Source organism: Sander vitreus, chromosome 1, assembly GCF_031162955.1.
Source record: "Sander vitreus isolate 19-12246 chromosome 1, sanVit1, whole genome shotgun sequence".
NCBI lineage: Eukaryota > Metazoa > Chordata > Actinopteri > Perciformes > Percidae > Sander > Sander vitreus.
Window position 1 is genome coordinate 28,303,927 of NC_135855.1, and position 17,898 is coordinate 28,321,824.

Consider the following 17,898-nt stretch of genomic DNA (forward strand, 5'->3'; position numbering starts at 1 on the left):
TAAAAGGAGATACATTATTGTAGAACATTATGTTTGTTTTATGTATGACTCTATTTACTAAAATACATATCTTTACTAGACTGCTGTTTTTTCATATTCTCTTGAAGTAGTAGGTCAGACATGTATAATAACATGATGTCAATTAGTTAAGGCTTTAGGACAGAAGATCAGGTGTGTACTTACTTATGTAGCAACTTACAACTTGCACATAAACAAAATAACACTGACCAAAAGAAAAAGTGGTTTAGCTGTGAGAAGAGTAGGTGAGACCGTGTATTACCTTGCTGGAGGTTCCCAGGTAACATAGAGGGCTGAGGGGGATGAGACTGTGGCTGGAGGAGAGACAGCATCTGGAGCTGAAATTGTTCAATATACAAAAATGCAACATATATTATCAACATTAAAATATTACTATAACAAAAGCATATACCTTACACTAAACAATGAAATAAACTATGGTGAGTCACAATTTTATCCAGGTCAACACTGCTTTATGTTATGAAAATCTGACTTTTCATTTCACATGATGCTAGACATTGACACAGCTTTGGACAACAAAACACTGCAGAGACTGGAGTAGAACATTCTATGTTATTTGCTCCTTGATCTAGTGAAGATGGTGAAAATAATGTCTCCGCGCTCACAGAGAAGTTTGTAAAAATGTGTCTATATGAGGTTTTGTGAGTTTGAAAAATAGACTTGGCAAAATAGAGTTATAAATAAGTTATTTTTCCAGTCTCCCTAACATGGTTCAGTGTCTTAACTCTGCGCTCAGTAAGAATCAATACAGTAATCTTTTTTTTTTTTTTCTTCTTTTACTTCAGATTGATTTTAGCTGACCCCTGCCGTCACATTATCTCCCCAACAAGGCCAGTTAGTCCAACACAGATTAATGTAGCGACTAACATATGAAGAAAAATCTCTCTTTTCCTCTTCCACTTCTTCTTTCCTTATACATGTAATCTTCCCTCCATGACCTCCCAGATAAGAAAAATGTTACTCTGTACAATCTGCCTTTCACTCAGTTACAAAGTGCTTCATTCTCTTATCATTTTGTGTCTTGCCCTATGCAGCCATCTTACTTCCTCTTCTCCCTGTCCTGCTCCGTGCTTCATTTATTCCATTCTGACATTTTCTGTCTTTTCTTCCCTCTCTTCTTAAGAGCTAAACATCAGTGAGGAGACAGGATACAAATGTCTGAGTGTGTTTAGAAGTGTCTGTGTCCAGAAGCAGAAACAGTCATAAATCAATGCTACTGGTAAAGGACAGAATGCAGAGCAATTGTATTCATATAGCATTCTTCAGAAATGAAGCAATTCAAAGTCCTTTAAAAAAGGACAGAAGTTCTCTTGATGGATGTGTATATATGTGTATGTGTTTTTGCTTTACAGCCTTACCTTCCTCCGGGGTTGTGAAGCTCAATCCCAAATCATTAGCATCACTATTGTCATAATGAAGACTCTCAGTGCAGCCAACAGGACTACAGGCACTTACGGTGATCATGTATCGAGTGGATGGAGTGAGACTCGGCAGCACACCTGGAGAAGAGGAGAACGTGAACATGTCAGGCAGGGAGTGAGACAGAGAAACAGGCAAAGGGAATTTTGTTACTTCAGTAACATCGGCTTGATTTTGCTAACTCAGACCTCATAATAGCTTTGGCTGAACTTAGAAGTGCATTTATGCAAAATACAAAAGGGTATGTGAGTACTGTTTTAAATAGACTTGAAAAAAGGAACTTATCCATTAACACCCTTTTGTGCCAACCCCGCCTAACCTGGCTACATGCCTTTTCTGTCTCATTTTAATGTGTGCTGGAACCTGTTGTTACTAAAGTATGTATCAATCTTCTTCAATAGTGCAATTTAAATGCTTAACTTGTTTCTCTGTGCCACTGTTGCTGAGCAAACTTGATGGCTTTGGCACACAAGGAGAGCCTATTCTAATTGTAAAGCTAAAGTTGTCTCTCTCTGATGTTTTTTGTCCTAGCCGTCTGCCCTCTACACTCCTTTCCGTATATCCTAAGTCACTCTTTTACATTCCCTCTCCTCTTTTCCAACCCCTCCAACCCTCCTCACCCTCTGTCCAGTCATCCTCTACTTGTCTCTCTTCTTTCTCTCTCTGTTACCCATGTCTTTTAATTCAATTAGGGGCCAGGGCCCCACTCCGCTGCCATTACACCCTCATTTGCGTTCTGTGTTTTTTAGCCGTTGGTGTAATTCTGCAGTCAGGTGTCGAGGCCATCATAAATTAACAAGAAGCCTTATCACGGTGGAGTTAATGTCTGGCAAAGAGAGAGGGGGAGCACCGAGAGAGACACTGAGAAAGACGGAGACTGAGAGCTCATCTTCATATTTGCCTGGAGACATAGTAGAGTGGATGAGAGGGGGGACGAATAGCAGCAGCGGACGCAGACATCATCATCATCATAAAAGATGAAGTGAGGAAAGATCGAAAAGTGAGTGAGAGTGAGAGAGTGAGAGTGAGCGAGAGAGAGAGAAGAGAGTGAGAGAGAGAGCGCGAGAGAGTGAGAGAGAGCGCGAGAGAGAGAGAGAGAGAGAGAGAGAGAGAGAGAGAGAGAGAGAGAGAGAGAGAGAGAAGAAGCGATGCAAGGGTATGACATCATTGGGGTAGTCCTGAGTGTCTTGTTCCAAATGGAGACAGTCTCTTAAAGCTGGGGACGTGCCAAGGGGACATTAACAGGGTTGCCTGGGACAGTGTGAGTGTGTGTTTGTATTAAAGACAGAAGGAAAGTGAGTGAAAAAGGCAGTGTGAATGTGTTTTCACCAAGGGCCAAAATGCCCTTACAGGTGTCACTAGAAGGTGGCAGGAAACCAGCTACAATAAGTTAAAAGGACAACAGCTGCAAGTTAAGTTAAATCGTAATAATAATCTAAATCATAAATTGTCCATGGTTCACATTATGCTACTTGTGGTATTTCAGTAATCTTTTCAGAAAATGGTTACCTCTTCTTTAATCTACTTTGTTGGGACCCTCCTAGGGTACATTGCTGTGTCTCAAATTGCACACATCTGTAGTTGCACTTGCTATTTCGAGCACATAGTGCGTTCACATTGACGAAGTATGGCCAAATGCAGTGCACTACAAGTACCCGGTTGCTGCACTTAAAACGGTCAAAATGCTGAGTGTGGAACGCTGGACACTACTTACACTCAACATCAACAACGGTCGCCATCTTTGCTACGGAGCGGAAGTTACGGGACCACCAACGTATTTTCAGACTTGTGAATATGGCAGGAGAGGAAGCTGCAGCAGTTGTGATTGAAACGGCAAAACTCAACTATACCAATGTCATTTATACATGTGTTTTTTTTACCACCATACTGTAGACAGATTGTAAGAAAGCAAGCCTGTATATATTTTGTCGGGCGACAATAGGTGGCGGTAATGCTCTGCCAGGCTCCAATTTACCATTAAAAAGAAGAAAAGTAGAAGAGTAATTTCCGGTCAGTGCATAACAGTGCGCGATTCGAGACAACACTACCCTGTCGAAATGTGCGCAATACATAAGTACATATACAGTGTACTACATGTAAGTGTACTCACGGAATTATCCAAATTGTGACCCACCCCATGTCTTTGGAACCCTTGTTTCATATCTCCACTAGCCTGGGTAAACCCTGACGAACTTCCGGCAAATTTGAGATTTGCTCTGCAAGTCAGTCTGGCGAAGAGGCCATTCAAACCCATTTCCAATGTCCCCAAAATCGAGGCACCAATCACAACCGCTGAGGCGGGCTTTACATCAATCACAACCGTTGAGGCGGGCTTAACGCGACGACGATAGCGCAGCGACGGAGAGCAGCTTTTTGTTTACATTCAACGTGACGGCTACCGAAGCGCAGTGTCACCCGGATCGTTGGTCTGATTGGTTGGACTATCCAATGCGCCCTCGAGGCATTTGAGCGGCGTCCGTTGGTGACGCCCCTTTGGAAATGTCAGTGAACCTTTCCTTTCAGTTGTAACTGAGAGTGGGTCTGGTGTCAACCAGGCTATATCTCCACTGACACTGACACTGATATATTAAATGTATGAATTGCATGTCAAAATATCTATCAAAACTTTACATGTGTTTTACCTGTGAAATTTCCATTAGCCAGGTACATGGCTTTGATAGGTGGTACCTCTGGGTGATCTCTATTGTAGGCCTTCAGCTCATATCTGTCAATCGGCCCTCTGATGTCCCCCGTGGGTGGCACCCAGCTCACCTTGGCACTGAAGCCATTCAAGCTCTGCACTGTGGTAGGAGGTGGTACAGACCTAGGTACTACACAGAGAGAGAGAGAGAGAGAGAGAGAGAGAGAGAGAGAGAGAGAGAGAGGCAAAATGAGTGAGATGAGACTGTGAAGGGAAGAAGACTTTCCGTGGATCAATACAGGGAAAGAGATAAATAACTGTAAGCAGCTGAATAATTACATGAGTTAATACAAAAAGTACAAGAAAGAAATTAGGTCAGGCAGAACAAATATCAAAAGAAAGATATATCAAATAAAAGCAAAAAGAGAAAAAACAAAAGAGAAAAAGCAAAACAACAGGTCGAGAGCACATGAGGTTAAAGAAAAAGCATCCCCCATCTCTCTGTGTTTTAATAGGCCCAGTAAATCATACCTCACCATTAGCATAAATAGTATTTATGAGAGTAGTAACTTTTTCAGCACTGATTTAATACAGCCAGCCATTCATTCTGGGCTATATTTCACAGCAATCAGCCTCCCTCCTTCTCTGTAGCACTCCCCTTCTTTTTCTCTCTGACACCCTCAGTAGTTCAGGATGGTCCAGCTCCTTTCCCTTCCTCTCCATCTATCTCACTGCTTCACAACCACTTCCATTGCTGTTTTTTGTTTTGCAAAAGGTATGTACAGTATATATTAAGTCATAAAATAGAGCACCACTGAGGAGCTGCAGCATGCTCTATTGCCTTTTGTTTGTCATTAATTTCCTTTTTCCTTATAACTTCCTTACCTTCCTTCTCCGCTTCAGCTATTCTTACGTCTTCCTGTATTTATCAATACCTTTCTTCCTCCTATCATTACCCAATCACCTTGCATCTTTCCTGATCTTCTCCCACCTCTTCCTACTTCTTTTTTGACTCTTCCTACCTCCTTTCTGCTAGCACCTTTCCTCTCAGTCCTCCATCCTTCTTCCCTCAGTTCTTAATGTTTTAGCACTTCCCCCTCACTCTCCTTCATTCCTCTCTCTGGTCATAGCATGGTATACTGAGACCTACCAGTGTATCGTTCACTACTAACGAGCAGCTTTATATTACACATGGGACCACACAGGCCATTCTGGGTTAACAGCCTTTTACTGGGATGCCCTTTATAGAGGCTTTATCAATCTCTCATACCGTCTGGCACATGTAATATCACTGGCTTTGGATAAGTCTCACATACTGTACAATATAGTCGTGGTTTTACATCCAAAATCTCTTAAGAAGAAAGAGAAACACTATAGTACAAAGTCAACGGGAGGGAAGATGTTTCAGCCGCAGTAAATCAGGGCAAAATCATACAATTGTTTGTAACGTAAAGTAAATTCTAATTCCAAGACAGATTACACAGCACATTAAACTAACAAACATATACACATGTATAACATACATGTAAGTAAAGAGGAACACACACAAACAAACACACACAGTCTCACACACACAAGCTGATGCCTGAGGCTTTGGAATACTTAAGGGGCTTATCACCCCCTTATACTATTAGAGTGTATCAGATGGAGGTTAGATAGAAAGAAACAATGATACTGTAGGAGATCTTGTGTACAATGTGTACTGCAATTACTCTTGTAGGGACATACATAAGTGTGAGTGTGTATTACTGTTATGATATCATCATATCTGGCTGGAAACACATTGGTCTGATAAGACAGAAATGCACACCAACTACTGCCAGCAAGATGAGAGGTTTTACCTTTGCTTCGGCTGCGTCCTCTTTGCCAAGGTCCTGCCGCCCAACCTCCTGCAGCCAAGGCCACCAACCTGTACAAGTACTCTTGAAAGGTGTGTGTTTTTGCACATAGGAGGAAGGGTTTAGGATGCACATGGGGCAGGGGAGAAACACATTAAAAAAATATGCTCTCTGTATCACCTAAACGCAGCTTAAGTGACGAATTATGACAAGTAATATTTATTTAGCATATTCAGTAGTTAATACTTCTAAGTATTTGCTAAAAAAAATTAAATCTGCTTTATCTGTTGCAACTATCTACAACTGCGAGTTATCAATATGACTAAAATTCAATTGGTTAGAGAACCATAATGTTGGTTTCGGTACTTTTTAATTAATATATATATATGTGTGTGTGTGTGTGTGTGTGTGTGTGTGTGTGCATGGAAAAAAATGGGACATTTACTAATTACAGCATCTATATAGTTTAATGCTTCTCCGGGAACCATCACCTTATCGTGGTGGAGAGGTTTGTGTGTCCCTATGAACCTGAGGGCTGTGTTGTCTGGAGCTTTGTGCTCCTGGTAGGGTCTCCCAAGGCAAAGTGGTCTCAGGTGAGGGGCCAGACAAAGAATGGTTCAAAAATCCTATGAAAAATCGAGGAAGGGATGAAGTGACCCTGCCCGGAGGAAGCCCGGGGCCCCCGTCTGGAGCCAGGCCCAGATGGAGGGCTCGTCAGCGAGCGTCTGGTGGCCGGGTTTGCCACGGAGCCCGGTCGGGCACAGCCCGAAAAAAGCTACGTGGCGGACATCCCTCCATCCCATGGGCCCACCACCTGTGGGAGGAACCGCTGGGGGTCGGGTGCGCTGCCACATGGGTGGCAGTGAAGGTCAGGGGGCCTCGACGGACCAGACCCGGGCAGCAGAGGCTGGCTCTGGGGACGTGGAATGTCACCTCTCTGTGGGGGAAGGAGCCGGAACTTGTGCGGGAGGTGGAGCGCTACCGGTTAGATCTGGTGGGGGCTTACCTCTACGCACAGTCTTGGTTCTGGAACCATACTCCTGGATAGGGGTTGGACTCTTTTTCTTCTCCGGAGTTGCCCAGGGTGTGAGGCGCCGGGCGGGTGTGGGGATACTCACAAGCCCCCCGGCTGAGCGCCGCTACGTTGGAGTTTAACCCGGTGGGACGAGAGGGTCGCCTCCCTACGCCTGCGGGTTGTGGGGGGAAAACTCTGACTGTTGTTTGTGCATATGCACCAAACAAGAGTTCAGAGTATTCGGCCTTCTTGGAGACCTTGAGTGGAGTCCTGCATGGGGCTCCAGTCGGGGGACTCCATAGTTCTGCTGGGGGGACTTCAACGCGCACGTGGGTAATGATGGAGACACATGGAGAGGCGTGATTGGGAGGAACGGCCTCCCTGATCTAAACCAGAGTGGTTGTTTGTTGTTGGACTTCTGTGCTAGTCATGGATTGTCTATAACGAACACCATGTTCGAACATAGGGATGCTCATAAGTGTACTTGGTACCAGAGCACCCTAGGCCAAAGGTCAATGATCGATTTTATAATCGTTTCATCTGATCTGAGGCCATATGTTTTGGACACTCGGGTGAAGAGAGGGGCGGAGCTGTCAACCGATCACCATCTGGTGGTGAGTTGGGTCAGGGGGTGGGGGAAGACTCTGGACAGACCTGGTAAGCCCAAAGCGGGTAGTGCGGGTAAATTGGGAACGTCTGGAGGAGGCCCCTGTCCGACAGACTTTCAACTCACACCTCCGGCGGAGCTTTTCGTGCATCCCTGTGGAGGCTGGGGGCATTGAACCCGAGTGGACAATGTTCAAAGTTTCCATTGCTGAAGCTGCGGTGAGGAGCTGTGGTCTTAGGGTCTTAGGTGCCTCAAGGGGCGGTAACCCACGAACACCGTGGTGGACACCGGTGGTCAGGGAAGCCGTCCGACTGAAGAAGGAGTCTTTCCGGGATATGTTATCCCAGACGACTCCGGAGGCAGTTGCAAGGTACCGAAGGGCCCGAAGGGCTGCAGCCTCTGCCGTGAAAGAGGCAAAGCAGCGTGTGTGGGAGAAGTTCGGAGAAGACATGGAGAAGGACTTTCGGTCGGCACCAAGGTACTTCTGGAAAACCGTTCGCCACCTCAGGAGGGGGGAGCGGGGAACCATCCAAGCTGTGTACAGTAAGGATGGGACGCTGTTGACCTCAACTGAGGAGGTAATAGGGCGGTGGAAGGAGCACTTTGAGGAACTCCTAAATCCGACTAATACGCCCTCTATGGTAGAGGCAGAGCTGGAGGATGAGGGGGGATTGGCATCAATTTCCCTGGTGGAGGTTGCTGAGGTAGTTAAACAACTCCACAGTGGCAAAGCCCCAGGAATTGATGAGATCCGTCCAGAAATGCTTAAAGCTCTGGGTGTGGAGGGGTTGTCTTGGTTGACACGCCTCTTCAACATTGCGTGGAAGTCTGGGGACGGTGCCTAAGGAGTGGCAGACCGGGGTGGTGGTTCCCCTTTTTAAAAAAGGGGGGACCAGAGGGTGTGTGCCAATTACAGGGGTATCACACTTCTCAGCCTCCCCGGTAAAGTCTACTCCAAGGTGCTGGAAAGGAGGGTTCGGTCGATAGTCGAATCTCAGGTTGAAGAGGAACAATGCGGATTCCGTCCTGGTCGTGGAACAACGGACCAGATCTTTACTCTCGCAAGGATCCTGGAGGGAGCCTGGGAGTATGCCCAACCAGTCTACATGTGTTTTGTGGATCTGGAGAAGGCGTATGACCGGGTGCCCGGGAGATACTGTGGGAGGTGCTGCGGGAGTACAGGGGTGAGGGGTCCCTTCTCAGGGCCATCCAATCTCTGTACGACCAAAGCGAGAGCTGTGTCCGGGTTCTCGGCAGTAAGTCGGACTCGTTTCAGGTGAGAGTTGGCCTCCGCCAGGGCTACGCTTTGTCACCAATCCTGTTTGTAGTATTTATGGACAGGATATCGAGGCGTAGTCGGGGTGGAGAGGGGTTGCAGTTCGGTGGGCTGGGGATCTCATCGCTGCTTTTTGCAGATGATGTGGTCCTGATGGCATCATCGGCCTGTGACCTTCAGCACTCACTGGATCGGTTCGCAGCCGAGTGTGAAGCGGCTGGGATGAGGATCAGCACCTCTAAATCGGAGGCCATGGTTCTCAGCAGGAAACCGATGGAGTGCCTTCTCCAGGTAGGGAATGAGTCCTTACCCCAAGTGAAGGAGTTCAAGTACCTTGGGGTCTTGTTCGCGAGTGAGGGGACAATGGAGCGGGAGATTGGTCGGAGAATCGGCACAGCAGGTGCGGTATTACATTCAATTTATCGCACCGTTGTGACGAAAGAAAGCTGAGCCAGAAGGCAAAGCTCTCAATCTACCGGTCAGTTTTTGTTCCTACCCTCACCTATGGTCATGAAGGCTGGGTCATGACCGAAAGAACAAGATCCAGGGTACAAGCGGCCGAAATGGGTTTCCTCAGGAGGGTAGCTGGCGTCTCCCTTAGAGATAGGGTGAGAAGCTCAGTTATCCGTGAGGAGCTCGGAGTAGAGCCGCTGCTCCTTTGCGTCGAAAGGAGCCAGTTGAGGTGGTTCGGGCATCTGGTAAGGATGCCCCCTGGGCGCCTCCCTAGGGAGGTGTTCCAGGCACGTCCAGCTGGGAGGAGGCCTCGGGGGAGACCCAGGACTAGGTGGAGGGATTATATCTCTAACCTGGCCTGGGAACGCCTCGGGATCCCCCAGTCGGAGCTGGTTAATGTGGCCCGGGAAAGGGAAGTTTGGGGTCCCCTGCTGGAGCTGCTACCCCCGCGACCCGACCCCGGATAAGCGGATGAAGATGGATGGATGGATGGATACATATAGTTTAATGTGATCTGTAAATCTACATGCCATTTTTTGGATGGTTTGCTCGTACATCACCTCTGTGTCAAAATGTTAAAGCATAGCAAAGAAAACTGGACTTCCGTACATCATTAGCACTTGGAATGAAATTATCACTGTGGCAAACCCATCTTAATCTAAAGAACTAGCTGATGGGTAGAGATTGTACTGTGTTGATTTGAGATTTGATATTACATTCTGTTTTTTCATTGACTGTTGCAACTGGAGTATCAATGCTACGTTCTTTGTACTGTATTGTTTGTTTGATGTCTGAGGAAGGTCTATCACTAAAAAAAAAAGTTAGTGTTGACAGAGTTCCACACTTTCTTTTCAGGTTCAAGTGCTGTGTAGTTATGTAAATGTACACTGTGCATTGTTACCAGTGAAAGGCTGTAGGCTATGATCTGTGGCTTGTGTCTTCCTCCCACTATACACCAAAACTGAATCGTTTCCTCTGCAGTTGTACCGGCTTTCACTGGAGGGACAGCCGTCTAAGTAGACTCTTACTGAACGGCGGGAGGCAACAGAGAGATTTACACTTCGACTGACAGGAGGGTTTGAGTCATCCCTTCGTATGGTAAGACCCCTTATGCAACCTCCTAGTCCTGTGAAAGAGGAAAGGAGAAGAGAAAGAGAGTAAAAGAAGGAGAGGAATAGGAGGAGAGAAAAGAGAAAAGAACATAGGAGAAAGGGAAGGAGAATGTGAGAAGAGCACATCTTTATGAAAACTTTGTGAAATACTTACCTCCACTTTACATTTTAAATTGTTTAAATAAGTAATGCTGCAAGCAAATACCAGCATAATCCCTATGACTCCTGGTTGATACATTTATTGCCGCCCTGGCCAGCTAGTGGAGCAGAAAAGTTACATTGGTAGCAAAGGCAACCTGCAAGTACCTATACTTTCAGTTGTTTAACTCCATTAAAACCCCAAAACAAGGAGCCCACAAACAAGCAAATGCCATGTGTAACCCGTTTAGCTGCACACTGAACCCTTCTTCTTGGTTGAACACCTGCCATTTAGATTGTGTAAAAGTACTGACACTACATTCTCACCGTGTTTGTGACTTTTGCTGTCCAGAGCAGGATGTATGAGCTCCATGGGCACGCCCCCCACGTATAATGGCGAATCAACTCTCAGCCTCACTGCTCCTCCCACTCCCCTTGTCTCTTCTGCCCAGTCATTGACTGCAGCAGAAATGAGCGAGCCGTGTTTTGCCAACGAAAGCTGTTTCCAGTCTCCATCACAGTAGCTAAGCCCCACCCACATGCTGAGTTCAGTCACGTGACCTTCAGAGGCAATAATGAAGGACAGGAGACCGGCTTCCAGCTCCACCTAAAAATAAACACCAATAAACAAAAAACATCAAGCTAAAGTCATGTATTTCTAAAGTTTTATTTGAGTACTTCAACAACAGTCTTAAATGTGTCCGTGCTTCTTACCAGCATGTAGTCTTCCGTTTGTGTGTTGTATGTAAAGACCAAAAGTGCATTGAGCTGGTCTGTTCTGAAATCCATAGAAATGTCAAAGTCCTGTCCTCCACTGAAAACATCTTTGCCCATCTCCAAGTAACCTGAAACAAGGAGGAAATAAAATTATAAAATATAAAATTAAAATAAAATATTGAGGGCTAAATTATGAGGGCTAAAGAAAGAAGGAAACTTCTTTCGGTAAATTGGGGACCTGCGAAGATGGTCTGTACCCTTTTTTCAAATATAAAGTTTCATGTTTATGGTTAAAAATGTTGTTGTTGTTTCAAATAAAAGACAGGCAGCAACAATGGAGGAAATGTACACTGATGAACCAGATCTTTAACACAGAAAGCAATTAATTTATCTTCTTATTATTAACTTGTCAGCAGCAAGCATCTTATTAAGATATACAGTGTTGCCAGTGTATTAGGGACACTAGAAATCCACTTGAAGTTGTATCTGAACATAGCTTGCTCATGAAAAAAGACACTCCAGAGAGCTTTTCTCTGCAATGCTATTCCCCTGTTGCATATTGTCATGTTTCTATATCGCAGTATGAAGTATTGTGTAACAATGTACACTATCATTTCACTCTTAATGGGGATACATCTCTGTGGCATGTAGCTATGTTAGGGTCCATTGTCCTTGTGAAACAAGTACATTAACAAAGAATAATCACAACAATTTGTTATCCACAAAAGATACTAACCATGACCGAGAAAATGGGCTCCATCCACAGTTTGAATAGGGCATCCCTCCCAGCTTTCATAAACTGCCACCTTCTTTGTGGCTTTTGCCCACTCCAGAGATTTCCACTCCTCTGAGGGACCGTCAGTCACCTTAAAACTCACGTCTCTGAGGCAACCAGTGAAACCCTGTCGCACTAGTCGAGCATCACCTGATAAGACAGACAAGAATAAATAAAAACTTGAAAAACTTTCACTCTAACTTCCTCACTGCTTCCAAACTGCTATAATATTGTTAGAACTGATAAACAATGTAATATATTAATGATTAAAGAGAGTAGGTGACAACGGACTTACCTGAATCCTCTCTTAGCAAAGTAAAGTCTTCAGGCAGCCCTCCAATAAACAGCCCTGTGTTCTCACCAATAATGGTCCTGCCACTGAAAGCTGACGCATTTCCTGGTGGTGGTGTGGAGGTAGGATGGTGGTGTTACAAATATATGTGGTAGGGCAAAGCAAAAGTGTGGAGTTAAGGGATGATGAAGAGTAAATATAAAATCAGAGCATCCAGAGAACAAAAAGGGATGAGAATAAAGGGAAGGACAATATAAGAGAGAAGAGATTAACAGGGGGTAAAGGTAAACAAAGACAGAGAGAGAGAGAAAGAGATAGAGAGATAGGGAGATAGAAAGAGAGAGAGCAGAGGAGTGAGACTAAGTAAGGGAAGGGTTATGCTCATGCAGTTTCTGAAAAAAGAAAATGTTATTTGAAAACACATTTGAGAACAACTCAAGTATTTTTCTCATCAGACACAGATTGGCTAGGATTAACCTGGCTATTACCACCAATGCGGAGCTCGGTGATTTACATAAGTAAAAAACATACATACGTGTACACACATAAATACACGTGTAAGTACAAGTCTCACACGTTTCACATCCAAGCACAGGTGCATACCCTCACATGTATAGACAAGCAAAAATACACTCGCATTTACACTCACACGCCTGCACACTTAGCAGATACACACAGTGGTCAGTATGAATATGAGAAGAGTTACCTCTGTATTGATTGTTTACAACGATTGTTCCCACGGCCCCTCGCCTTGTTGCTATGATGCTGTGCCATTGTCCATCATTGTAGCCGCGCCCTCCATCTCCCTGTACACTCACAACCACTGCTGAGCCCTACACACACAAACGCATGAACACACAAACTCACAATACAGGCAAGAATTTAAACACACATTCATTAATGGTGTTGTGAAGACATCCTCTGGTCTCGCAACAATGTGTCTTACAGTATTCGCTAAAGTAAATTTATCACCTCTGGCTTAAAAAAAAAAAAAAACACTTTTCAAATCACAGTGCAATCAAACACGCTTACTTTGTAACATTTCAAATGATTGCTTCTTTATCCCTGTGTTGTGTGGACAAGGTTAGACATTAAGGATCAATGACACACATACACACACCACCCTCAAAAGGACATGAACATGCACATATAATCATCAAAGTGTTGTTACAGGGCTTTTTGCTACCTATTAAGTATGACATCATTGTTGTGATCAGCTTTTAGCAAGTGGGCAAAGAGTAATGTAGTAAAAGAAAGAGTAACGGGTACGTGCACACTCACACAAACACGCAACATATAGCCACACACAGATGCACACTCAGTGATGAAGATTTAATGATGAGATCAATAAATGTATGAATGCCAGAGTATATCAGCCTCTGACATATTTACTACCATTGCTAGACAGCTCTACTTAACAAGACAACATGGGAGGAGTCTCTCTCTCTCTCTCTCTCTCTCTCTCTCTCTCTCTCTCTCGTATGCTCTCTCGTAAACACAAGCACACCCATTTGGAACCCTTGTCTGGGAGATACTGGCAGTTGAAGCAACTAACGCTCAACTCTCCCAGAAACTATTACAGAGATGCCCATGAGCAAGGCATTTAGAACATAATTGCTGGACAGAAACTGCCTGAGCATAGCCCCCTTCTCACGTACACATGCTCTCTCTCTCTCTCTCTCTCTCTCTCTCTCTCTCACACACACACACACACACACACACACACACACACACACACACACACACACACACACACACACACACACACAGTGGTGGTGTCATTCCTGTAGCTTGCACTTGAGTTGTACAGCACTCGACTGAGGTGTACACCTCATACGTGTGTTCGCCCTAATGCCCAAAAATAGAAGTCTAACTATCTAACTATAAAGGAATGAAATACTGTAGTGAATGAGTAACTGTGTGTGAATGTACAGCTCTCTGTCTTTCGAATATCTCAAAACCGAAACCGTTCATCCCATCTACTTAACACTTGGCGGCTGTACTGCTGGGTACCCAATGACGTTCTGTGTCGAATTTGGTGTTTGGATACACCGGACACGTTCAATATTAATAGACTGTGAATAAAACTAAGCGACCGCACAATATAGGTTGAAAAAACAACAACCGAGCGACCGCTGTGTGCAGCTGCGGGGGCGGTGCTTCACGGCACTCAGTCAAGCATATCGTCCGCAGCCGGGTACTGGCAATTACCGTCTAACTGCGAAGATATCAACATGCAATATCGTTCCAATAACGGAAAAGATGTAGTTTAAAGAAAAACAAAAAAATCTCTTTATCTTCATCACTTTCCACCTTTTCTTCTCCTCTCTCTCAAACACATACATATCCGTGTCTCAGTCCGTCTCTGTCCGTGTCTCAGTCCTCGGTCTGGTCCGGGTGGTTAATTAATTCATATTTTGGCAGATTTGGGCTCTCATTAACGTGCCTGGGAGGTGCGACTGAAAATTATTGGTTTTGGTGGAACTAGATTAACTGAAGTGTTCAATATAATCTGATAGGACACTGACAAAGGAATACAACTAAATAAACATAATATATATAATATATAAACATTAATAAGCTGCCAAAATTAACACTGCACCGCTGAGTGGTATTTCACTATATTATAATGCTATTATAATGCTGGATAGTTTAAAGAATAATAATGCATCATATTTTAGTTGTTGTATGTTGTGAGGAAAATCAGAATCCGCAACATAACCAGTACAATGTTCTACAAAGTAGAAGTACACAGTAAGTCAGTAGCATACAGTTAAGTTGCTTTGGGGACCTTCGGTCAGTTATTTTGGGGTACAATGGTTCTGGAGAAATCTGCAAGCAGCCATACCACAGCCCAAGCAATCGGTCCGTTCTGAACAGGCACGGTTTGAATGGGCACTGTACTAGTTGCTTTAATAATGGAACAATGGATGTGTAGCTGTCGAAAGGGTATCATCAGTTTGTCTATCTTACTACAGTTAATGCACATTTAAGAGCACCATTAAATGGGTAGGCTCTGGTTCATTTTCAGAATTTTTAGTATACATGTTTCGCATCTGTCCTTGAGGATTACAAGGATTTCTTTCCCAAAGGCTAGAGGACTATAAAAAAACAGCTTTCTAGATTTCAATAAGAGCCAAATGTGTCCGCTAAGAGAGAACTAAGATGCATGGCTGGCAGAATAAAATACAATATGTGTATTTTTCACTTGTGCCAGCAAATGTATTTAACAGACAGTGATAGCTGACTAGCAAGTCTGTGATGAGAGCTACATGTGTATTAGCATTACAGCCTGTGACTGACACTGTAGTTACCAATAGCTACATACTGCACACATCTGTATAGTGAGACAACCAGTGGTCCAAAAAACAGTACTCACCTGCATCAACGGAGTGTGAACTGTTTGGTTTTGAGTGTCTCTTGTGCTTCAATGTACTTTGTGTGTGTGTGTGTGTGTGTGTGTGTGTGTTTGTACGTGCGTGTGTGTCAGCTCACATGTGCACATATTTATGAGCATATCACTTTCCTGTGTCATGCTAAATTACCCCCCCTGCACTGGTAATCCCATTAAGGCTAGCTCAACAGGCTAATAGGGGGAAGTAATGGGCCCAGCTATATGTATCTGGGGGAACACTAATAAGCCGTGACACCACTCCCACTGTTAATTACCCCAAACTAGTCTAAACAAAGGAATAAACCCAGTTGGAGAAGACACATACGCTCAATTGCACATCTAGCAGTACACTTAACCACAGACACACACATTAACACTGCAAGTCAACAAGGATCTATTCATACACTCCTCTGCACACACAGATACATCCTATGGTTACATTTTGATGATGGCATTTTGATAACGAGTATTGGATAGTGATGAAGAAGGAAAGTGTAAGTGTGTATGTGTGTTTGTTAGAGTGTGTAATTAGTTGGTGGCCTCATGGAAGTATGTGTAATCATCTCCCATCATCACTTTCATCATCTAAGTCGTTGACTCTTTAACCCCTCTACATGTGTCTGTATGGAAGGATAAAGGAAGCAGGGCTGTGAATGTGTGTGTGTGTGTGTGTGTGTGTGTGCGCGCGTGCGCAAGGGTGCAAAGCTTAATTAGCTTGCAATTGGTATTCACGCGTGGTGACTGCAGGGAATGAGTTAATTGCAGTCCAATTCAAACGTTGACACACTTTCAAAGTTTTTTCCCCTCTCCCTGTCTTCCTGACAGAAACCAATGAGGGGCTACAGATTACATTTATTAGATCAGAGCAAGTGAGAGAAAATGGGAGAGAGACAGAAAGAGAGAGGGGGGGAGAAAAAGAGAGAAAGAGAGACAGAGGTGGATCAGAATAAAAAAGAGAAAAAGACAGGTGAAGGTGAGCAAACAAGTAAAGTGAGCAGAATGAAATAATAAAGAGACAAAAACAAATGAGGAAATGTAAATGAAAAAAGATGCACAAACAAAATGGGTTGAATGGCCACTAAGGACAGCAGTAAACCTTTTGAAGGTCTTTCTGTCAAATATGGCACTGTAAAACAAAAGTACACTCGCATGCAAATTACAGGTGTGTTTGTTCATTGGTAGTAAAGCTGGATGGAGATGCTTTCAAATAAGTGGAAGCAAAGAATCTGCAAGTCCCTCAACAAAAGATAAACAGCAACATTTAAACAAAAGTAATATAAAAATAAACTCCCCTCCTACTTTAGAAGAGAAAGGCTAACTTTGCTAACGTTGACGTTGACATCTTCCTGACCCTTCTCTTCGTTGCACCTTCGTAAAACACACAGATCACAACACTTGGGGTTGCATTACTAAGCAATGGTTGATTTATATTATTATCATATCAGTCTTGAAAAGTCAGTTATTTGCACTCACACTTGACACTTTTATAAAAGTGTAACAAAATGTAACATACCTGTGGATCAAACAAAAAGTAGGGGCGTCCATTTTTGAGCTGAATAGCAAGGAACTCTTCCTGATTTCCTGGAGAGAAGGCACAGAGCAGCAGACCATCTGGGGACAGAGTCTTGAAACTCAACTCCACACCTGATACAAAGTAAGAGAAAGAGATTTCAAGGATTTCATTGTTCTCAGGAATTAATTTAACACAGGCCAAAACATACTTTCAATACATATTAAAATGTATTATAATGTTGTGAAATAAGTCATATACAATGTAATGAGACCATCTAACCTGAAAAGAGGGACTATCTCTGTGTGAACAGGGTCTTTCATTTTCTGGTCATTTACAGTACGTGAGAAAACGAGTCGTAAAAAGTCGTGAAAACTCAGATTGGACAGATAGTCTAGCTAGCTGTCTCAATTTACCCTGCAGAGATCTGAGGAGCAGTCAACCATAGTCCTCATAAATCCACAAAGCTCCAAATCCACAAAACACAAAGGAAACGGCGTAATCGGCGTAAATACATGCATCCGGTGGAATTTCCTGCGGCACCGGAGCAATCCCGGAAGTTGAACGTCAAGGATACAGACTAGTGTAGCAGGGATCAGTGAGGAGGGAGTCATATTTAAAAATGACCGCCTTGATGTGAGAATGGCTGTGATTAGTGGGGGTCTGATAGGA

The 17,898-nt window shown here is 44.0% G+C and overlaps 1 protein-coding gene across 1 annotated transcript in view; it reads right to left on the bottom strand.

The window, feature by feature from the left end:
* ush2a (Usher syndrome 2A (autosomal recessive, mild)) overlaps window positions 1-17,898 on the bottom strand; it is a 232,310-nt gene that overhangs the window by 118,248 nt on the left and 96,164 nt on the right. The window contains 11 exon segments of the mRNA XM_078251541.1: window positions 281-356; window positions 1,398-1,538; window positions 4,101-4,289; window positions 5,941-6,021; window positions 10,190-10,414; window positions 10,866-11,145; window positions 11,253-11,383; window positions 11,992-12,180; window positions 12,326-12,427; window positions 13,029-13,155; window positions 17,230-17,360. Of these exon segments, the coding sequence (XP_078107667.1) occupies window positions 281-356; window positions 1,398-1,538; window positions 4,101-4,289; window positions 5,941-6,021; window positions 10,190-10,414; window positions 10,866-11,145; window positions 11,253-11,383; window positions 11,992-12,180; window positions 12,326-12,427; window positions 13,029-13,155; window positions 17,230-17,360 (1,672 nt within the window).